This window comes from Heliangelus exortis, chromosome 7 (assembly GCF_036169615.1).
Source record: "Heliangelus exortis chromosome 7, bHelExo1.hap1, whole genome shotgun sequence".
In the NCBI taxonomy this organism is placed as follows: Eukaryota; Metazoa; Chordata; class Aves; order Apodiformes; family Trochilidae; genus Heliangelus; species Heliangelus exortis.
The window spans coordinates 6,213,287-6,235,608 of NC_092428.1; the positions used below are offsets into that span (position 1 = coordinate 6,213,287).

Sequence of the window (22,322 nt, forward strand, 5' to 3'; positions counted from 1 at the left end):
CTCAGGCAGGCGGGCAACCAGGCTGCTGGTAGTAAAACTGGAATTACATTCTTAGGCTTCAGAAGAGCAGCAATCAGTGCAGAAGAGATTTAACCCTGAGCTTGCACAATTACCCCTAGATCACATTCACCGAGAGGAGAGATCCCTGAGAAAACAGGGTTTTTTACTGCTGGGGTAGCTGGCACTGCAGAACAGAAATGCTAAAAAGTAAATTTACAATCCTGCATTACCTGGTCACCTCCACAGGAGATTCTTCAGAGAAGTACTCAACATGGCTGGACAGATGGATCCAACCCTTGGTAGCTCACCAGTCTGGCAAGAAGCCAGAACTAGGTCAAGCTGACATGCAAAGCACCAGTAAGAAGGTGCTTTCCAGGGTGAGCTCTGAGTAGAGTTAATGCATACAGGGACTCCCAGATTTTAACACCTGCATGAAGGATGGTGCCAGGAAGGGTCATGAGAGAAAAGGCACCTACATACCTATATTTCTAGTGACATACTATTTGAAATCCTCCTCCCACCTCTTGCTGCCCAACCTTATCAAGTCTGTACAAAGTAATAGATAAGCTTGTTGAATTAAAAAACTTGTGGAGAGCCCACAGTTGGGCCATGCTGCCTCCCTCCTACTTCAGCAGGAAAAAAAATAAGAGGAGGGTTATCTTATCTAACATGAATGTCTTTCCCTAGGACACCTTCCCTCCCCTTAAGTCACATAAGGCCACAATGGTGGCTCCAGGCCAGCTCTAACTTCCAAGCAGGTCAGTCAAGGATGCAGGCCAGAGTACCAGGGCAGAACAGAGGGGAATGAGCATCTCACCCCCAGTAATGTCACTAAGGTCCATTGGCAAGGACCAAGTCAGAATTACACAACCTTCTTGTATGACAGTAATTATTTTCACAGTGTAAAAAGCAAACTGGTGAACAAGCATGGGGAAAGCATGTTAGACCCTGGGATAAAGCAGCATTTGATCCTCAGTGGCAGCCTGGGAAAATTAATTCTTAAAGTCTATCAAGAGATTGAAACACTCAGAAAGAAAGTCTTCCCAACACACAGCATCTCCACCTGCCTTTCCATTCCTCCTCCCCAGCACCATGCTGGAGGCTGTTTGAGATCTCTGCCATAAAGACCCATTTAGATGGCTATATTCAGAACATGGCACTGATGGTCACTGATGGCCAGTACTCAGGCTTTCCACAGCAGTAACTCCTAGATCTGTGATAGAAGCAGCCAGATGGAATCAGTTTCAGCTGAGATAGTCACTTGCCCCAAAGAGTGGCAATGAACAGCAACAGTCATGCACAATCATTCAGTTATCTGACAGGGACGACTCCAAAGTGAGGGAAGTCAATACACTGACCAACAAACCAGTATGAGAGATTAGCAAGTGGTCTACACATCTGCAATGAAGGGGGAACATCTCCACCTGCTAAGCAACAATCGCCTCTCACACACACATATCCTGCTTCCAAACTGGGTTTTATAACACATTAGATGTCAAACAATTCACACTGGAACACTGCTGACACAGGCACTTTGACAACAAGACAAACCCCCCCTTATCAGTGCAGGGGTGGCTCTGTGAGCATGCTGCTCCTAAGGACTACTCAAACCCACTGTCAGGTCTGCTCACAGGCAGTGAGCAGCTCCTGCAGAGACTGCACCAGCTGAGCCAGACATCTCTCCCTTGCTCCTCCTGCCAGCAGCCCCGTACTCCTCTCCCAAAGCCAAGCCACTATGGGGAGCATCCAGCACTAGCTTTAAGGCTGGAGCACAGCTAGTAATGTAGCCATGGCAATATCACTCAGCCAAGGCTAGTCAGCAGAGATATTTATCCAGTTTCGGTGGCAGGTTTCACTGCTACACTAACTTAGCTGAACGCTGCAAGTGCCTGCTGCTGTGGTATGTCCTCCCGCCCACAGCCGCTGTTGCAGGCTTTGACCTCGTATCACAATCTACATATCAGTACACAGGTTCACACAAAGAGCTGGAAGCGTTGGAGGATGTTATTAGGAAGAGCCCAACTTCAAAGCCAGAGGTACAGTACAAATTTGTTACATTCGCTATTCATGGAGCTCATTCAGGAGCAAGAAGGGCTGCCTCGGGGGAAACCTGGTATTTGCATCTCCATCAAGAGTCTTCTTTTGACTGATGTTAAGAGTGCTCTGAAGTTTCCTTCTGAAGTGGAAGGAGAAACACAAAGTGGGCAGAGAAGAAGCAGCCCCACAATGGGAAAAAAATGAGGAAATTCCCAATCCATTCACCCTGAAAAGTCTTTAGTGGATCGTCCATATTCACCTCCCAGCAACTGACAACAGGACTGCTTTTCAGATACCTTTTGACAGCCTTCCAGAAGTAGTCCCTGATCCCCAAGCAGCTGCAGACCACAGGTCAGTGCACTGGTTTTTGAGTACATGGCCTAAATTCAAGACAGGTGATGAAAAACCAACAGTTCAGCTAAAATTCCACCTATTTCAAAACCTATCACAAAGAAAAGTACAAATTTGTTTCTTCAACAGCAATTCTATGCACCAATATATATTACTTAGCAATATTCACATTTTAAAAATTAGAGTGGATCCTGGATATCAACAGAAAGAAACTCCTTTTCATTGGACAGCTTCTATAAATACAGCCAAGAATCCTTCCAAGAAGTTCTGATTGCAATCATGAACTCTCTCTGAAGATATGCAAATAGCATTTAAGAAAAGGCTACTTCCATGAGATAACCAGTGTGGCTAAGCCCCCTCATTTAACAGGTATGTGGCTCTGCAGATTCTCCAACATCAGAAAGTAGAGATCTGCTCTGCAGTGCAAGACCAAGAATATAGCTTCAGCTCAATGAAAAAAAAAAATTTTTAAAAAAATATTGCTGTTCAGGACCAAGAAACTGATACGTATAATTAAAGATGATTAGTGTTACAATATTTCTCCTGAGGCAGGGAACTTTGCTCAGCAATTTGCTCTCCTAATGTAAACTAACAGTTGACAGCCCAGGCAGAGCAGCATGGACTACTGGGAAAATGAGTGGCAGCAGAAGTCATTTTGCCAGCCTTCAACACAACCCACCTTGAAGTGTTGCTAACATGTACCAAAAGGAAAGCAGGTACCTGTAGTGTATACACAGGCTCAACCCCACAGGAGAATTTCCTGCATAGGACAGCAGTAAGAAGTCAACCTTCTCCCTCTTTCTCTCTCTAACCTTTCACCCACATAGAAATCAGTTCCTACCAGTGAAGCTCTCAGCTCTTGGCTGAGCTGACAATCGGAAGAACCATCAAGTAGAAAATGCCAGGATAAACAGGGCTTCACATCACCTCTTGCTTGAAACGGCCATCACTGCCAATAGCAGTTTTTATAGTGTTTGAGGTTTAATTGCAGTGAAGCCCTAATCAGCTCCTTAAACTGCAAACAAGCAGCAAGGTTTCTTCCCAAACAAGGACCTCTGCCACTCTTCATTATAGACCTAAATCCCCCTTCATCCCACAAAAATCTGCCACATCAGTCACTATTGTTTTAAGCTGTTGAAAGAAAAGTGCTGACACCTAAATCAAGGTGACTGGAAAATCATCCAACATGAATATCTAAGATTACAGATAGGTGTAAACACAGACCAGCACAGAAGTACTGCAGTAGAAATTATTTGTATTTTGAGGTCTCAGATTTGCAGCATCTTATCTCGGCCCACACTGTGTCAGTTTAAGAACACAAAAAAAACCCCTAAAGAGTAAGAGCTAGAAGACATATGTCTTGCTAGAACCACACAAAAAAATGTTTCTTTGACAACAGCAGTAGCTTCACTGTCAGACCAGAACACCTGGAGAATGTTACTCTGCTGCTGCTCAGACCTCAATCAGATAGAGATGTACAGCTTCAAATGAACTGTAAATAAGTTGAGCATTTACTAAATGCTGAAGTAGGGACTGGTCAATGTCAGGTCCATCAAATTCTTGGAGGTGACCTGATTTTGCTCCTTAGTCCCAGAAGAGGAGACTGAGCAGCAAAGTGATAGTAAAAAGCAAGAAGAACTCCTCTTCACGCAGGGCTAGACACCAGACATTTCTCTCAATAGCTAAGCATTCATGTTCTTCCTTCATGCTACTCTCCTACATAAACAACTGCTGCTATTGGTGTCAGACTCTGTGTCAGCAAAGACAGTAAGAAGCAGATACGCAGTCTGTGATAACACATGGTTATACAGGGACAAGAGGAGCTGCTGCCTCTGTCCTGGGGGTTTTAAGGGCACATGCACAACATGCATTCAGCGTGGAGGCTGGAATACAGGCTCACTCTGGTCAGTACTGGACATACTCGAACCCCAAGCTCCAGGTTAGAAGGCAGAGATGGTGCCTCCTGTGCAGGAAGGGAAACTCCGGCTTCCCACCCTCTGTGAGAACCCCTCCCCTGAGTACCACACACTCCCCTTTCCCATGACCTGCTTCAGCCAAGGCCCTCATCAGCCACCCCTCACTAAGGGAAGCTCCAGAAGCCCCAGTACATCCTCCTTTCTTCAGTGCATCCTTCCCCAGGAACCTCCCCAAATATACCTCCCAGAGACCCAACTGCACCTCCAGTACCTCCTCTCCAAGAACCATTTTACACCCCCAAACCTCTACCATCTCACTCCAAACTCTGCATGCAATCCTCAGCCCTGCAGTCTCACCCCCTCTACCCAAAGCAGTATCCCCAGCCCCACTGCTATTCCCAGGCCTCCCCACTACTCATCATCCCTTGTTCCACTTCTCCCCTCGTTTGGGGACTTTCTCCAACCCTACACAAGCCCCATAAAAGCTCCACTGCTCCCTCCTCCAGCCCCACACAAGGCCCCCAGCCCCACCGCTCACCCCCAAGCCCACACAAGGCCCACAGCCCCATTGCTCCCCCCCACACACAGACCCCGGCCCCTCCAGGCCGCAGCCTCGGCCGCCTCACCAATACTTGAGGATGGCGGTGACCTGGAGCGGGTTGGGCTGGTCGGGGTAGAGGCGGCGGCACTCGCCGTAGATACCGTGCAGCCCCGGAGGGAAGAGCGACGGGAAAGAGCCGGAGCCGGACCCCGAGCCTGAACCCGGTCCGCCCGCGGGGGGACCCCCGCCAGGCCGAACGCCCTCCATGTCCCGGCGGCGGGGACGGCGCGGCTAAGGTGCCTGCTCCTGGCCCGGCCCGGCCCAGCTCGGTCCCCTCGACGCAGCCCCACTCCACTCCCGGCCCGACGCGCGCCCGGCCCGGCCCGGCCCAAGCGGCGCTGCGCGGCGCTGCCGGAGGAGGGGGCGGGTCCTGCTGCCCGGGTGACGGTGAGTGACACGGCGGCTCCGCCAATGAGCGGCCGCACAGCGCGGAGGGCGGCCCCGCCGCTTCCCTCCCCTCTGGCCGGCACGCCGCGAGCGCCCCCTCTAGTGGCGGCGGGGAGGCAGCGCGCACAGCGGGGCCGGGGCGGGGGGGCTCGTGGGGCGCTGAAGGAGCGCGGCCCCGGCATAGCGGAGGGAGCCTGAGGGAGGGCCTGGAGGGAGCAGCGAGTCACTTGCACCGCGGTGGGCCTGAGGGAAGAGGAGGGGTCCCCGTGTGGCAGCCTGAAGGGGGTGAGGGGCCTGGACGGGGGCAGGAAGGCCCGGTGGTGCCTTCCCGCAGGGCGGGTGCTGCCTTGAAGCAGCTCCCCGTGACAGAGCCATCCCCCGGCAGCCGCACTCGGGCCGGTGTCGGTCTGGTCTGAGGGTGTGAGGCTATAAATCGCAGTTCAGGGGCTGCTTCATCTGCTCACACAGCAGGGCCCGGGACAGGGAGCTGGCGGTGAGGCTCAGCGTTCGTAACTCGAGCTGTGGGGCAGCTAACAGCCTTACTCACTGCTGCTCTGACACATTTTGTTATTGCTGGTTTTGCACTTTCTCTGATCCTCACAGCACCTTTATTCTCCCGTGCACCTATTAGTATTTTTAGGTACCTCAGAGACAGCCGTAAAGCAATGCAGACAAGTGAATTTCATAGTGAGGTGTACTGGAGATGTGGCTCATTCCCAAACTGCAGCTGGATCTGTAGTCCTGCAAAGCTTTGTGTGTACACATAAACCAGCACGTTCTGTAGTCTCACACACCTTTGCTAGAGCAGTGTCCTGCTTTTTAATCAGCACAAACAAAAAACAAATTAGCTATGGAATGCTGAGACGAGTGTTCCTGCTTGTTGCATTTCTTATTTAAATAGCTGAGAGCTTATTCTAAAATCAATATTCACAACGCACCTTCTAGGAGATCACAGTCACAGGCAAGCAGACAAAATACTGATGATCTGTGGAGAAAGGAGGGGAGCAGTTGGTGTTCTCATGAATCACTGCTTCCTACAGTGAACTGTATTTCACTTGTCCCATCACTGTGATACCACTTTTTGTGATATCTGCCCAACAAGTTGGTCACAGTCATCTGAAAAAGCACCTACAACAGTCATGCATGAAACACTGTGCTATCTTAATATACACACATAATGAGCCTCCTGGTGTTTACTGAGGTGGTACAATACTGGTCTTTAATTAATTTAACCCCCTCCATCCTGTTGTACAAAAAAATCTCTTTTACATGAGGTGAAGGATGAAAGTCACTGAAGATAAGTATCTGAGATGAGAAACTACAAAAGAAAAGTATCAGTGGCTGCATGAAAGTTACAGGACAAATCAGGCAAGTCCTGAACCAGCCTTCCCACTGGCAGTTAAGATCATCTTAACTAATTCCAGGATGCAGTGTTGCTGTTCAGAGTTTCAAGGAAACGTTATTTTACCCTTGTTGTTAGTCACCAGTTGTTCAAAAATGCTTCGAGAACACGCAGCAAGTGAAAAACAACAAAGAACACGTTGTTCAGTAGGGGGATTTTCCCCCTTGCAACTCAGCACCCACCGCCCCGCTCCGGTTTCACGCCGAAAAGGCACTTTTCAGGCCGTGGGTGTTTCCGCAGCGTTTCCCTTGTTTCCGCACTACATCTCCCGGCATGCCCCGCTCCCGACGCGCATTACCGCCGCGCGGCGCCCGGACTACACTTCCCGGCAGGCACCGCCGCCGCAGGAATACATCGCCCAGGCGGCTCCGCACCGCCTCTCCGCGCATGCGCCGCCGAAGGCTGGGGTGTTGCTCCCTGACGGGTGGCTGCGGCGGGTCCTCGCCATGGAGTCTTACGACGTGATAGCGAACCAGCCCGTCGTGATAGACAACGTGAGTGCGGGCGGCCGCGCGTCCCGGGAGCTGGGAGGGCGGGAAGGGCCCGCGGACCGCAATCCCTTTGTCATCGGGGACGGCCGCGCCACACCCGCCCACACCCCCCCCCCTTTCCCCCGCGCCGGCCTGGCCGCCGCCTCAGGCCCTCGTACAGCGCCGTACGCTGCGTCCTCGCAGGCCGCCGCCGGGGCGGGGCCGCCGCGGTTGGGCGCAGCGCGATTGGCTGAGGTGGCCGCCTGTCACCCGGCGGAGACCCCCGCTGCCCCTCGCTGCTGGGGAGCGGCCCCCGCCGCCGCCGAGGTGGCTGCTGGCTGGGAGGTGCGGGCCGACCCCATTGGCTGGGGCAGCTGTCAGTCAGCGGGAGCAGCCCGCCGCTACCTGCCGGTACCTCTTGCCCCGCCCCCCCGCAGAGCCCCCGTGCTCATTGGCTGCCAGAGCTGTCCGTCAGGGGGGCTCTGCCGCCCCGCCCTGTCTCTCTTTGTGCCTGGGGGACAATGGGGGCGGTGGGGCTGACTTGGCCGGGCTCCCAGCATGCCCTGGGCTGCTCGCTCCTCGCTGTCAGACCGTGGCCGAGGTGGTGCTGGGGGTGGTCTGCAGCGATCTGCCTGCTGCGGGCCTGCTCCCTGACAGTCCCAGGAAAAGGGGGGTGGCCACCCCCAGTACTAGCCACCTCCTATCCCAGCACATCCAGCAAGGGAGTGCTGGCTCCAGAGGTGCCCATCCCTATGCCGAAGCCTGCAGGAAGCATTGCTCCTGAAGGAACAGTTCCCAGCATGGGTTGCATCAGCTTTAATTTGACAGTGGGATGTGGTGTCACAGATGGTTGCTCCTGGCCGATAATGTTTCTCATTAGCTCAAAGCAGACGTTCAACCTGAGTGGTTAGTAGCTCAGTTTGAGATGAATGAAGGTGCTTGCATGCCTTGGTGTGATACTTCTGGATCCAGTTCTGATTAGCCCCATCCATGCTGGCCTCCCAAGAGAAGGGACAAGGAAAGGGTGGGAGGGCATATCTCAGAAGGATCCTCCTTCAGTATGTTGTCACAAATTCATGCTCCTCCTTTCTGAGCTCTGCTGACAGTGATTCAGATTTTGTTTCAAAGGGTCAGTGTTTTGCTCCATTCTTTCTCCATAATCTTAATTTCTGCTGTATCTTTTTTTACATATGGCACATGGACTCACTAGCCTAGCGCTTCTCAAACTATTGCTTTTTTTCCTCCCTTAAGTTGGATGCTTGTAGGCCTTCTCAGATCAAGTTAATCATTCTTCTGACCTGTTTTTTGTTATGGATCCTGTTTTTCTCTCTACAGCTTGAGCTCTCTGATACAGTCTTGGATTTGTTTCTTCCCCTGGAATCTCAAAAGAGAGATTTGTGTTAGGCAGTGAAGGAAAATATCTAACAGAAAAGAAGAAATATCTAACAGAAAAGAAAAGAATATCTAACAGAAAAGAAGAACAGAACAGAAAAGAAGATTCAATTCTACTGTCAGCAGTAGAATTGACATGTTATATTTATTGAACACATTAAGGAATAGGTTAGGTTGATTGTTTTCAGAAATGACTGGTAAAGCGCTGACCCTGCTCCAGTGTCAAGCGATGAGCTAACCATTAAGGCTATTTCCAGATACCCTGGTACTGTGACGATGACTTTGTTATGCTATAGTCTTGGAACAGCAGCCTATATCTAATTTCAGCATGTCCTTTTGTTGTTTATAGCAGGGATTGCTGCCCCTGCTTCAGGCCTGAAGAAGGGCTCCTGTGCCAGCAATTGACTCAGTTTCTTTTCTCGTGTTATCAGCTGATGTTATAAAAGCTAACTCTTCTTGCCTCTCTGATAAATGGGTTCTCTTCAAGAAGTAGAATGAAGCAGGCATTTGCCTTTAACACTGGCAGGCAGAAGCCTTGTGGTGACACTGCATTTTTAGTACTCTTCTGAGTTGAGGAAGGAAGGGAAGCAGAGCTGCACGGAGCAGGTACCGCTGTTCTGCTGCCTCATCACTGCTTTTCCTCAGAGAGCCATCGTGGGCAACTTTTCAGGGCTGAATGTTAACCCCTCTCATGTATGGGAGTGGAAAACAAGATACTGAGCTGGTGAACAAGCCAGACCTCCCAGCCCAGCCCTGCTCTAGTATCTCGAAGTGTTCCAAAAGGACATTAAGATGTAGCTGAAAACTAAACAAGGAGGTTTTCTGTCTTATTAAACAGTACACTTAGCTTCATGTTTTCAGCAGGGAGAGCTTTGTAATACTCAGTGAGAGGTTGGAGCTGTACCTCAGCTCAACCTTAATATTCCTTGTTGTCCAATAACTAATTTTTTAAAGAATTGTGTTCCCATCTTGCATTCTTAACAAGTTCTCTCTGAAACAAATGATCTGGGATGTAATGATCTGATTAATGTAATGGACATGTAAACAGGCAGCATCATGGTTCAGCTGTGGCCTAAGCAAGAGCAAATTCCTTGACCACTGTGGAATTGTCTCTGTTTATGTAAAAGAGGATAAAAATTGGCTTCATAGTCTTAAGTAGTGGCATTTTAAACAGCTGAGCTTTCAGTAAGGTCTGTTGTGTCTTTGGTTTGTTCTTGATCTTATAAAATGTGTGTCTAATAAAACAGTTTACAAAAATACGAAATGTGCATTCTCCATAAAAGTGCTTCAAGGCAGATTGGCACTCTTGGTGTTTCCATTTAAGTTGCAGTTCTAAATGCATCAAGATGAATGAGTCAATAACTGACTAGCTACAGAGCTATCACAAGAGGTATGTTCAGTTACTTCAGGGTACTCCTGAGAATTTTCCATTACTTTATTTTCCTTGATTTATTCTTTTGCTCAGATTGAAAAAAAAGTATGCAAACAAAATAGGATGAAAGCCCAGCCAGGATAATTACTGGTTGAAGGATGTTAATTTTGAAATTCTTTTAAGTTTTAATAACTCACAGGCTGTAGTAGAAGGGGAGGTGTTTTCTTCCTTTTTTTTTTTTTCCCTTTTTTTCTTATTTGAAACAAAGATGAAAAAAACAGGTCTTTGAACCATATGCATTGGCCGAGGTTGTTTCAAAATCTAAGCCTTTTCCTCTCATCGTATAAGAATCTCAGACTGGTCACTAATCAATAGATATTCTCAGTGCACACATCTTCAAAGAAGCAAAATGTTTTCAGGAAAAACTGAGTAGGTCAGAAGGTGCTGTTAGGTTTTTAACAGTGCACAGACAGCAAACAGCTGTGCTCGGTTCACGTCCAGGCTCTTGGAAGCTCAGCTGTGTTGAAGTCCCTTCCTACCAGTGCATTCAAAACTGTCCTCAGCCTTCAACTCCGGCCATGAGTTCTGAACTACTGAGACATTTGGTTAACTTTGAACTTCAGTATGTAAATCTTAAAATGCAGAACTGCTAGGAATCTCACCAGGATGGATATACTGGGTAATTTTTGGCCTGACATAAGGAAGTTTACGATCTCTGTGTTAACATAGGAGCATCGTTGTTCTCCTGAAATCACTTCCCAGCAGCAGACTGTGCTGGCAGAGGGATCAGTCATTATCTTGAATGAAACATTAAATAAGCAGAATATTCTGATGTGATTATGTTCCTGTGTTTGATTCGACTTTTTTGCTAAAAGGCTTGACAAAGGATGGTATTATTTCCCAGGCATGGAGCTGTTTATAAGAAATTATAAGGAAAATCAAATTAGTGTTTTTGTTTTATTCCTTGCTTCGCTTTGAAGTGAATAACCAGAAAAGAGTCTGTCTAAAGGGAAGTCTCTTTTAATGCTTCACAGGCTGCTTTGTCACACTGGTACCTGCTAGTGCAGGCTTTGGGATGCAGCTTTCCCAGAGGGAGCAGTCCTGCCCAGGTGCCAGCTTGTGCCTGGTCCTTGAGGCCCCACCTGGCTGCAGGTATTTGTCAGGAGGCAAGGATTTGAGTGATCTCTTTTCTAACTAGCTAGGTCTGGTTTGCAGAGTGCTCCTGGTAGAGTGCTCTTACAGGTGAATCCTGGAAAATCCGACTCTGGTGGTTTTGAGGCAAGAGTGTCCAGGCCCTGGTGGCATTCATACATCTCTGCTGAAACTGCTGATGTAAGTAGCTTGGGAATAAGGCACTGGACTGTGAACTGGAGAGGCTGGGGCAGCCCTGCATTCCTTTTTGCTGAGCCTGCTCCGGGTGGTCACCAGTGAGTGGCACTGGAACAGCGAGATCGGAAACAGCCACAGCAGAGCTTGTCTGGCAGAGCACTGAGCAACTCATCTGATCTCAACCTCAAAGAGAAAGCTGACCCACACACAGGGCTGGTGGGATGGAAAAAGGAGTGGAGGAGCTGCATTGGTACTAATTTTTAAGTGCTCTGATGCATTAGTCCAGGATTAAGTAAGTAAAACAGCTTATCTGAGTTGATCCTATGAAAATCTGCTCCTTAGCAAAATTTGGGTGTTCCTGCAAGCTGCTCATTGTTTCAAGATGCTATTCCCTTAGGCAGGAAGAGGAAATGGAGGAAGGGAAGGAGACTGCACAGATCCAAGTTGATGGTGGAGTTCCCAGGATGATACAAATGCAGACAGGAGCTGCAGGGCCAGGTGCCCAGCACTGACTGTACCAGGGTATCCCTGTGGTTGGTTTAACCTACTCTGTGTTTGCTGCTGGTGCTGCTCTGAATGTTGCAGGAGGCTTTTTGCATTTACACCTTTCGATTGCCAAAACAAGTCTCTCCTTCCTTGTCTCTTTTAAATAAGCCCTATCCTGTCAGCTGTTCTTCCTGCCTCCAGCCCTTCCACTTGCAACCTGACTGGCACCTTTGTTCTTTCCAAACCTCAATCTGGGTTCATTCCTAGTCTCTTTTTTGACCAGCTTTTGGTGACCTGCCTCCTTTGAGTTAGCTAGTTTATCTACCACCTGGTATTTCCCTGGTTTCCCCTCCAGACTGTTTGCTGTGCTTCCCTACTACTTTCTCTGACTTTATCTTCCCTTCCTCCATAATTTCCAAATCTACTTTTGAAAGGCATACAGCCTTCATCCTCTACCTTTTTATCAGTGGCCTCTGAAGCTGGCAGGGTTCAGTCTGTGTTGCTGGGCTTTCTGGAGTGCTCTTCTCCACCCAGAGAGTATTTCAGACCTAGAGAAAGATTGCAGAGCTGGGATTTACCCTCCTGCACCCCTGCATTGGGTAGAAAAATACTTGTTTGCGCCGGGTGTTTGCGCCGGGTGTTATTGCCGGGTGTGGTGTGTGGCCAGGGAGGTGCCAGTTACTCCCCTCTAGTGGCCAAACTGGTCTGCTGGCACCTTCCCATCTCCAGCCCTGCCTGGAGAATCACTCTCTGGGGAGGATCTGGCACTGCTGATGTACTTTGCTACTCCTTTAAAATTTGCCAAGATGACTGAATGAATGATAAGCTCATGAATTTGTTTGTTCCTCCCACAGGGTTCGGGTGTGATTAAAGCAGGTTTTGCAGGCGATCAAATACCGAAATACTGCTTTCCAAACTAGTAAGTATTGTGCTGGTCTTGTTAAGTTCTTAGTGCTGTATACCAGTCCTTTTATATGTAGAGGGGAGGAAGGCTCCAATTTTGTAATGGCGGAAAAGAATTATTCTTCTTCTGCCTGTTCCACAGGAGCAGGGGATCGCTGCTATTAAGCACTTGGAGATTTTCTGGGGCAGTAACCTTAAAAGATGACTTATCACTTTGTTGGGTTCAACACTTAACCAAAGCTGTAGCATCCTTTCATCTTGGTATATTAGCAAAAGAACTGGGAAGAAGAGAATGTTGGGAACAGTGGTGTTGAAGATCTATTTTTTTTGGTATGTGGTCTGATGTCTTGATTCTTGACACACTTGCAAGGAAGTTTTCTGAGAGTTTTACTGGAACAAGGACTGCCAGGTTGGGAACTCTGACAATAAAAGCCAGCAACTGTTCAATAGGGTGTGTTCTGAGCAATGTGTTCTGTTTGGTAGAGGTGGGATATGGGCTATAAATGTCTAATCTGAGAAGCCTACATGAGGTCAGGCCACACGATGTGGATCTGTCAGCTCAGACCATTGCTCAGTCTAGCCATGCTCACCCCAGGCACTGTTGGAACAAGTGAGCCCTGAGTCATCAGGGAAAGTTGGGCCAGACTAAGCTGGCTTGTATCCTGCCAATTCAGAACTGTCTACAGTCTGTTCCCTTCACCACTGATTCTGAGATTACCTCAGAGCAAACCTGGGTCTGGTAGTGCCCCCAGACTTTGCTTTAGAAATTACTGGTAAGGGCAGAGAGGAACACAAAGTAGTTAATCCTTTGGTGCATCTGAGCTCTCTTTCTCCAAGCATTCACACTCTCACCTCTGTTCTAGTGTGGGGAGACCAAAGCACATTCGTGTTATGGCTGGTGCTTTAGAAGGGGACATATTCATTGGTCCAAAGGCAGAGGTAAGAAAACCTGTATGCTTATTTTTTGGTGTGCTGCTGTAAGGAGGGGCTGTAGCACTTGTGCTTAAAAGGGCTGTGGATTCTTGGTTAAATTAAATTCTTGTGACAGCCTTCTGACCACAGACCTGTTTCCCAAGTCCTTCTATATTTCTCTGTTTCTAGCCTAGTTCTGTGTCTGTATGGTTACATCCCCATCTTTTTGACTGGGAACTTTAGAAATGGACCCACATGGTTGCCTTTTATCTCCCTGGTGTAGGCAAGAAGCTTGCTTTCCATGGTCCTCCTTTTGTCATCATGTAGTCATGTGGTCACACATCTCCAGTGAGCCCTCTGAATTTATGTTCCAATACCACCCACACTTTTGTCATGACTGAGCTTGTAGAACAAAGATACCATTTGCTATGTGTCTGTATGTTGGCTTGAAAACTGTGAGGCTGCAACATGCTCTTCAAACACCAAACTCTCCTGCTTGGTGTAAAAGGCTGTGTTTAATCCTGTGGGGTATGTTCTTAATGTTCAGCTTTAACCCTATACACTAGAGATAAGTTGTCATTTAGTGGAATAAAAAAAATAAGCGAGCCTGACATTGAGTCATAATCCTAGTGCTCAGAAATGTGATTGTTGAGTCTCTGACATGTATGTCTGGTTGTTTGTGTTTGCTCAGGAGCACAGAGGCCTCCTCTCAATCCGATACCCAATGGAACATGGCATAGTGAGAGACTGGAACGACATGGAGCGCATTTGGCAGTACGTGTATTCAAAAGACCAGCTTCAGACATTCTCAGAGGAGGTGAGATACCTCATTTTTTAACTGTGCAGGCATAATCCGGTATCTGTATGACACCAGGAGACGTTGAACTCCAGTAAAGATTTGGGACTTTTCCATTGTTGCTCTTTCTAAATGTGTCTGTGGCTAAATAAGGCTCTTTGACCTCTTGGGAGATACTGTAGAAGAAGTGTCCAAGTGTAGTTCCTCCCTAGATGCAATGTTCTGCCCTGACTGAAAATCTGACTTTCTGCATTTGTGATTCACATTCTTGCTAATGATTCTGCTCTAGGCCAGGTGCTTCTAAATTTTCCTGTTCTGCCTGCTTATCAGGCGTATCTGCTCAGCAATGACATGATTTGAAAGTGAGTAAGGAGAAAACCACAATCTTCTGGTCTGGAAGGAAATGATGAAAAAATTGTTAAATGACTGAGAGGAATAGGTTGTCTAAGTGGAGAAGGAATATTTCTGCCTGCTCATGCTAGGACCATATGCCTTCACACTTCCTTAGGGTCTGTGTATTTTGGACAATCTGGCTGACATTTGGCACTAAGTCCATCTTGTTCCTCCCTCGCAGGGCAGGGTTACTCACAGAGTAGCTTCCTTGACACTTTGTAACTAGACCAGAACCCTACTGGGCTTCCAGCTTTATTTATTCACAGCCTAATACAGCTCAATGGCTGAAGTTGTTTCCTTCTACCTGTCCTCTAGCACCAGTGGTGCCTAAAGTGAATAAACAAGCAGAAATTTTCAGGAACATGCGTTTAGCTGCCTTCTGGTTGTTGTGGCACAACTCCTTTTCTTTACCAGCATCCTGTGCTGCTGACGGAAGCACCCCTGAACCCACGCAAGAACAGAGAACGTGCTGCTGAGGTGTTTTTTGAGACCTTCAATGTTCCAGCTCTGTTTGTCTCCATGCAAGCTGTGCTTAGCCTGTAAGTGTCTTTCATCTTTGATTTGTGCTTGTGAAATGTTTTAATGGAATCCATTTTTTCCATACCAAAATAATCCTGTGGAAGACCGCACTGATGTCTGACTTGCCCCTTTTCAAGCAAGAACTGAAACTCAATTTTAATCTCTGTAATAGTGCTTACAGGAATTTGCTGAATTATGATGAGAACTAGGGCTTGGGAGGTTTTTTAGTCCCTGTTCATGTGAAATCTGTGCTCCCTGAGTGGAGCCTGGGTGAGCTGCATTCTCGGACGTAACACTGAATCGCTTTTTCTGACCTGACTGTTTGCCTCTCTGGCAGCTACGCCACTGGGAGGACTACAGGGGTGGTGCTGGACTCTGGGGATGGTGTCACCCACGCAGTTCCCATCTATGAAGGCTTTGCCATGCCCCACTCCATCATGAGGATTGACATTGCTGGCCGTGATGTCTCGCGCTTCCTGCGTCTCTATCTGCGGAAGGAAGGCTATGACTTCCACACAACCTCTGAGTTTGAGATTGTCAAGACCATCAAGGAGGTGATGTACTGTCTGTTTCTGTGTTAATCCAAACGGGATTTCTGCGCAAGGGGAGTTGTGAAGTCTCATGGGAAGTGCCAGCCTACTCGTCTCTGTGCCTGATTCCTTCGTCTATCTGAGGGACACTAGGGCCTCTAAGATGATTAAAAGACTGTAGCATCTCTCTTGTAAAGAAAGTTTGAGAGAGCTGGGACTGTTGAGCTGTGAGAAAGTTGGTGTAGATCTCAGCAATGTAAATAAATGTCTGAAGGGTGGGTGCAAAGTAAACAGAGCCAGGCTCATTTCAGTGATGTTCAGTGGCAGGACAAGACACACAAAATGAAGCATGAGAGGTTCTGTCTGAACATAAACTTTTTTACTGTGAGGGTGACCAGGTCTGGGGAAAGTTAATGACCTGTTTTTGTGCCTGTCACCTGTTAGCAAAATAGCATAATGGGCATAGCTTGCTTGTTGTGGTGTGGGTATGCTGAGGGAGCAGTGTTCCTACACCTTTTGCTTTACTTCAGGGTTAATTTTAGTCGCAGATTGCTGGGATATACATGCCTGGAACTCGCAGTAAAATTTCTGCTGATGGTGCCATTTGTGACTTGATTTGCGAACCTGAGGGGTTGAGTGTGGCTTCCTGTGTTTTGCAGCTTTTTTGCCTCGAGAAAAGTTTGTATATGGAGCCTGAATGCTCTGTGGCAAGGACAAAGCTGAGATCCTGGGTATGGGAGTTTCTCAGTCCCAAAAACTGCTTGTGTTCTGATGGAGTCTGTGTTGACTCCAGGTATTTTTTTTTTCTTAAGTGGAAAACAATTAAGAAAGAAATTTAGGGGTATTGAGAGGTCTGTAAGAAGAATTGCCCTAAAAGGGGAACATTTACTTATGCCTACTTGAGTGCAAACATTGTTCTTCAGCACAAAAAACTGTTGAAATTGTGTCTCCTCAAAAGGACACACAGATTTTGATTGTGAGAAGGGTATTTTATCAGAGACATCTGGTTTTACCCTTCTCATCTCCCTCTCTCCAACTCTCTTTCCTCTCCAGCGTGCCTGCTACCTGCCAATAAACCCCCAGAAGGATGAGACTCTGGAGACGGAGAAGGCTCAGTACTACCTGCCAGATGGAAGCACTATTGAGGTTTGTGAGGACCCCTCTCAGAGAACTCCAAATGTGAAGTGTGGGGTTTCCAGAACAGCCTTCTGCCTAGTGGTGGGACATCTAATGCTGTGAGTTAGGTGGGAGGGGATAATTCTAAAAGATCTGAACTCATCCCAGGGTGCTGGCTTGACAGTATGGTTTTTAGGAGAAGAAAACATTATTACAAACCTCACAACTTCTACTGGAAGTCTTGGATAAGAATGCAGTGTGACTATGGCATCACTGAGCTGTTTGAGTGCAGGCTCTGATCTAGCAAATCTTTCTGCAAATCAGGAATGAAGCGTGGGTAGTTACCAGCTCACTGTAAATTCAGCACTGGTTTTGTCTGTGACTTTTGTCCTGCCTAGACGTGCAGAAATAATTGCTTTGAAGAGTTAGGAATATTCCTCAAAAGATGGAGCCCTCTATAGAATGACTGAAGGGTATATATGGGGCTGTGTTACCTTACAGCACCAAGGGTGGGTCTGCTCCTTTTTCTGCTGTGGCCTGCTGAATGGGGCTGAGCAAGTTTCTTAATCACTGCAAAATGGAAATAGTGCCTCTTCTAGGAGCAGTAGACCAAACTGACAGTCATTTGGGAGCTAGTGGTGCAGCATGAATGTCCCAGAAACTTTGTTACTCTGAAGTTTCACCTCTGAAAGTCAAGTCCAAACTGTAGACAGCTAACAGAGACTGCTCTCTCTTCCCCTCTTTGCTAACTTCTCTCTTTGCAGATTGGCCCTGCCCGTTTTCGAGCCCCAGAGCTCCTGTTCCGGCCAGACCTGATAGGGGAGGAATGTGAAGGACTCCATGAGGTGCTCGTGTTTTCCATTCAAAAATCAGACATGGACCTGAGGCGAACACTGTTCTCCAATATCGTGCTGTCTGGAGGCTCCACGCTTTTCAAAGGTTCCTCATGATCATGATCTTGTTTCCTTCTCATGTGAAACTGGGAAGATAACCTAGACCACCTAAATTGTCCTGTGGGTTGGGGGCTGTGGGAACTCTACTCTCTCAGGGTGGGTTACTGTCTAGGTTTCCAAGTCCTAGCCATACCCTTCTGGGTATGCAAGATGTCTTTTGTACATCTCCTCCAAGGCTTGAAGGGCTTCTGTTGTTTTCCTCCTAGCATTGCCTGTGTCAAGAATGACTAGGATATTTGAGACTAGGTACCTAAAAGGCATCTCCTAATGTTTTTTTAGGTCTCTGGTGTGTGACAGTGCCCAGTGGTCTTGGTACGGTGTGAATATCAGCTACAGCTGATATTCAGCTGAATATTTTCTACAGTGTAGAAACCTTTCTACCCATCCCCTGAAGGCTCAGCTAGCCCGTTAGTCTGTTATCCACAGGTGGACATTTCTAAATAGGTCCTAGTCTTCCTGTTCAAATTCTGCTCCCCTGTAGAATTGGGCTGTACACAGGAGGAAAAGGAAAGAGGAGGGAACTGGCCCATCTGCGATCCTAGCTAAAAATCATGTTTGCTTGTCTTGAGTTTCTGCTGAGGGACAGAGCCTGTTGTACCAGTGTCTGGGGTCTATCCAAGTGAGAGAAAATCCCCTTCTCTCACTGGCTGTGTTCTACACTTCTCCAAACTGGTGTCTCTGTGAGATCTGGCATGGGATTCTTGGATGGGTCTACATAGGATATGTCCACATTGTTAGTAGATGTAACTTGGGATTTGCTGAGGAGCTCAGATTACCCATTTTCTGCCTTGTCCAGGCTTTGGTGACAGGCTGTTGAGCGAAGTGAAGAAACTTGCTCCGAAGGACGTCAAAATAAGGGTAGGAGCAATCTCTTTTTGTGTTTATCACTTACTGTGTGTGCTGTTCTGTGGCCTTTGCTTCCTTGAAAGAACCCTGCTGAGAGTGCAGCTGCTGTTTGCTTCAAGCCAGAAGTGGCTAACTTGAGACAGCCCAACAGTATTTGCTGTTGTGATTAAAACATATCTGGCTTCATCCCTGAGAAGGTGGCCTCTCTGTCAGTGTGACCCCTCTCCAGGATCCTGGACCACAGTGGTTGTTTTAGGGGTGCTGTTGGGTTTCTTTCTGATGGGAGAGATCGTACCTGTGTCTGTCACCGGTCAGCTACAGTGCCATGGGGGCAGTGTGACAGGAGGAATGGACTGCAACTTGGGAAGGTACTGACTGATTGTCTCTTTCTCCCAGATATCAGCTCCTCAGGAGAGATTGTATTCCACGTGGATCGGGTATGTACTGCCCCCTGCACATCTTGCTGTGGGATGAGGGCTTGGTAGGTGCAGCCTCTTGGCACTCAAGAGGTCCTTCTGTTCTGTGCATTGGCAGAGTTCCATTGCCTGGCTGTGTGATGCTCAGTGTGGTTACTGAGCTGACTCCATCTGCACTGCCAGCCCCTTGGCCTTTTATGTCCTTAAGGCTCCTTCAGAACCTGTTGATGTTCTTTATCTTACCAGTCTTAATGTCCAGTCTAAGGTAGAACAAGCTCATAGGTAGCACATTCCTTAGAGCAGAGGCTCTAGGGACATTTTCCTCTCGTACATCTTTGCTGCAGATTGGGAGAACTAAACTTTGCTCTGTAATTCTAGAAAGTGAGACCAGATCTTGTGTGAAGAATGCTGCTGTTTGAAACAGCATCAGCTGGTTGTTTGGGAGGGGGTGGCTTGTGCCAGGACGGGAGCCTCAGCACCTTTCTGAAGTGTGGAAGTGTTTTGCAGTAGAATCTGCTCATCTCCATGGAGATATGAGAGTGCCTCCAGTGCTTTCCTTTAACCCATAACACGCCTGTCTCTCCCCAGTGGCTCTATCCTGGCCTCACTGGACAGCTTTAAGAAAATGTGGGTTTCGAAAAAGGAATATGAAGAAGATGGAGCCCGTGCCATCCAGCGACAAGCCTTCTAGCCCTGGGACCTGTCCTCGGTCTCCTCCGAAGACTCACTTCAGTTCTAAACTCGCTTTTCTGAGTCAGAGTGTCTGAGAGCTGCCTGTGTGTGTGTGTGTGCGCCAGCATGCCCCGATGTCACTGAGCAAAGACAACAGCAGCAGGAGGGTTGTATTAGTACTACTAACTTCTTATTTTTTTTATTTTTGTTTTTGTTTTTTTAATGGAAAGGAGAAAATACCAGTCTGAATTTCTCCAGAATGGCCCATTCCTTTTTCATTTCAGTCCCTTAATTTAATTTCCGTATCACAATCACATTTGTCACTGTAATACAAACAAGCAAGCAAAAACAAAGGGAACAGCTTAAAGAAACTGCCTGGCAGGCCAGAAGGGAGCCAACCACTGCAGGCTGCTCATGCAGGTGATGCCTGGATTGTCTGGAAACATAGCTGAGGCCCCATTGCTTTCTTCTTCAGCAGTGTCTTCACCATCAAGTAGGTTTTTGAAGTTGTTTTTAATATATTTTTTTTAAGAGAAAACACATTCTCAACAGCTAAGTCCGTTTGCCCCCACTTTTTTTTGGTGAGCGAGTGCGTGTATGCATGTGTAACTTAGCCAGATGTGTGGGTCTGCACCGCAGCTGGAGAAGTTGGTGATAGGTCTTAGTTTGTATTGCATGGAGTAGAACAAAGCAAATTATTCAGCTATCATTGTACTAGACGGTTATTCTCTCGTACCTTGTTTTAAATACCTTTTCTCCTCTGGAAGCAAAAGGCCCACAATGGGGTGAAGGCACTTGCGTGTTCCCCCCTCAACCTGCTGAGATTTACAGTGCTGAGTTCTCGTGTTCTTTCTCTGTAAGAGCCACGGCTGTTTCCCTCCTTCCTGCCATGTCAGGGCAAAGGGAGCATGTATTGTCAGCCAGGCATAACTCCTGTGTACTTTATTCATTCTGGGACAACATAATAACGGGAAAGGTGCATTGTAATGTAAGAATTGTTTTACTTATTGAAATGTCTGAGGATATCTCAAATACTGACCACAGCACCTGGGAATTTATGCTTTGGGTCTTCTTTGAACACCAGTTACCCAGCTGCCCGTTGTTGACACTGTTTACAGCACACACGCTTAGCACAATAGCCGGCCCTGCGACACCACCAGTGACTGCTCTAGAGGGAGTCTCGTTGTTCTCTATGAATACACTACGTGAGAGGACAATAAAATGTACCTGGACCTTGGTGTGAGCAGGTTTGTTAGCAGGGCACTGCAGTGATTTCTGTGCTCTGCTGCCCTGCAGATGCCTTTCTGCTTGCCTGCAGGCTGCTTTGCTTCTGCTGCGTTGACAGCCATGGGCAGCGCTGCCACCTGCTTGCCTTGGGGTGCCTTGGTGTTCCCCCTCTAGGTTTTTCTTGTGCATTATTTGGTGCTTTTTTTTTTCACTGTGGATTTTCTGCAGTACGTGGCAGTAGCAGTGGAACTGGTCCTGCTTGGTGGCCCATCCTTCCTGTTCCCCTTCTTTCTCTTCATTGCCACGCAGCGCCTTGGGGTAACTCAAGCGCAGAGATTGAGAGCTTGAGGGCTGCAGTAGCCCTCCTGCCAGCCAACTGCAGAGACCTGGCAAAGGGTGGTGTGTGTCCCCAGCCAAGATGGATGCAAGCAGCAGAGTGCAGTGTGCTGCCCCTGCAGGAGCCACACTTGCAGGACTGGCCACTGAGCTGAGAGGTTCTAGACAGGCAGGTGTGCTGCTCTTCCCAGCTAAGGCCAGGCTGTTTGTTCACCTACCCCCATCAGAGCAGACTGTTAAGTAAGAACTGGTCAGGTAGAAAAGAGCTGTCAACATTCAGCCTTCTTGCTGGATGCAAGGTTGCATCCTTGCTGGTTTGCTGCAGCATGTGGAGGGGAAGAAGCAAACACGCCCTAGGCAGTGCCTGGGACCTCTTCCCTCCAAACCCCTCTGCATCCTGGCAGAGGCAGCAGTGCTCCATTTTGTAACCCACAGTAACTCAACAGAAAGGTCCCATTTCCAATCTAGTGCTCATTTGACCTGCCTGCCTGTTCCCTTGCACACTGTCCAAACCATGTTGCCTGGTGGTACCCAGCGTTACTTAAATAAAGTAATTCATATACAACCCTCAAGCCTCCTGGCCTCATCTTCCCACCTTTGCATTTTTAAGGTTACCTACACTCTTCTCTTGCCTGCACAGACTTGCTGCTGGCCAATTTCTGCAAGGAGATGCTAGCTCCAGTCCAGGATTACATTCTTGATTGGGCTTTTTTGCTGCAGGAGGAGAGTCCTGGGCTGCAGCTATGGGATGCCCTGGTGGTGTCCAAAGCTGCTCTTCTCAACAACTATTGTGTATTATGTTTCTCAGTGCAGACAGGTCAAAGACAGCTGAGGCACAGAGAAGCTGTGAGGCCTGGTGCAGGCAGCAAGGGCAGCCCTGCTGAGTGAGGAGGATGGGAACAATACCACCATCAGTGTGAAGAGCTGGTGCCAGCCCAGCCACTTCCCAAGAACTATGTA

The 22,322-nt window shown here is 48.0% G+C and overlaps 3 protein-coding genes across 9 annotated transcripts in view; 2 read left to right on the forward strand and 1 right to left on the reverse strand.

Annotated features, from left to right (window-relative positions):
• The window catches only part of SUFU (SUFU negative regulator of hedgehog signaling), an 84,580-nt gene extending 79,308 nt beyond the window's left edge, over positions 1-5,272 (reverse strand). Inside the window, exon 1 of one of the 5 annotated variants that reach the window (XM_071748390.1) lies at positions 4,931-5,272. In XM_071748390.1, coding sequence (XP_071604491.1) covers positions 4,931-5,112 — 182 coding nt within the window. In that variant the 5' untranslated portion in view covers positions 5,113-5,272. Of the gene's footprint in view, positions 1-230; positions 349-4,930 lie in introns of those variants that run through there. The other 4 variants (XM_071748391.1, XM_071748392.1, XM_071748393.1 and 1 more) reach the window with 4 other exon arrangements.
• C7H10orf95 (chromosome 7 C10orf95 homolog) overlaps positions 1-22,322 on the forward strand; it is a 237,984-nt gene that overhangs the window by 187,395 nt on the left and 28,267 nt on the right. The window lies entirely within an intron of this gene.
• On the forward strand, positions 7,044-21,927 carry ACTR1A (actin related protein 1A). The gene is made up of 11 exons (XM_071748415.1): positions 7,044-7,188; positions 12,598-12,662; positions 13,510-13,585; positions 14,250-14,375; positions 15,162-15,286; positions 15,604-15,820; positions 16,850-16,942; positions 17,677-17,851; positions 18,662-18,723; positions 19,108-19,148; positions 19,716-21,927. Exons 1-11 carry the CDS (start codon positions 7,141-7,143, stop codon positions 19,816-19,818), a joined length of 1,131 nt encoding a protein of 376 aa, XP_071604516.1. The 5' UTR covers positions 7,044-7,140; the 3' UTR covers positions 19,819-21,927.

Bases quoted from the DNA above. Each gene is read 5' to 3' on its own strand.
- ACTR1A (XM_071748415.1), top strand. From the start codon at position 7,141: ATGGAGTCTTACGACGTGATAGCGAACCAGCCCGTCGTGATAGACAAC. The intron at 14,376-15,161 runs GTGAGATACCTC...TTTCTTTACCAG, and splicing joins TTCAGACATTCTCAGAGGAG to CATCCTGTGCTGCTGACGGA. The intron at 18,724-19,107 runs GTAGGAGCAATC...TCTTTCTCCCAG, and splicing joins CGAAGGACGTCAAAATAAGG to ATATCAGCTCCTCAGGAGAG.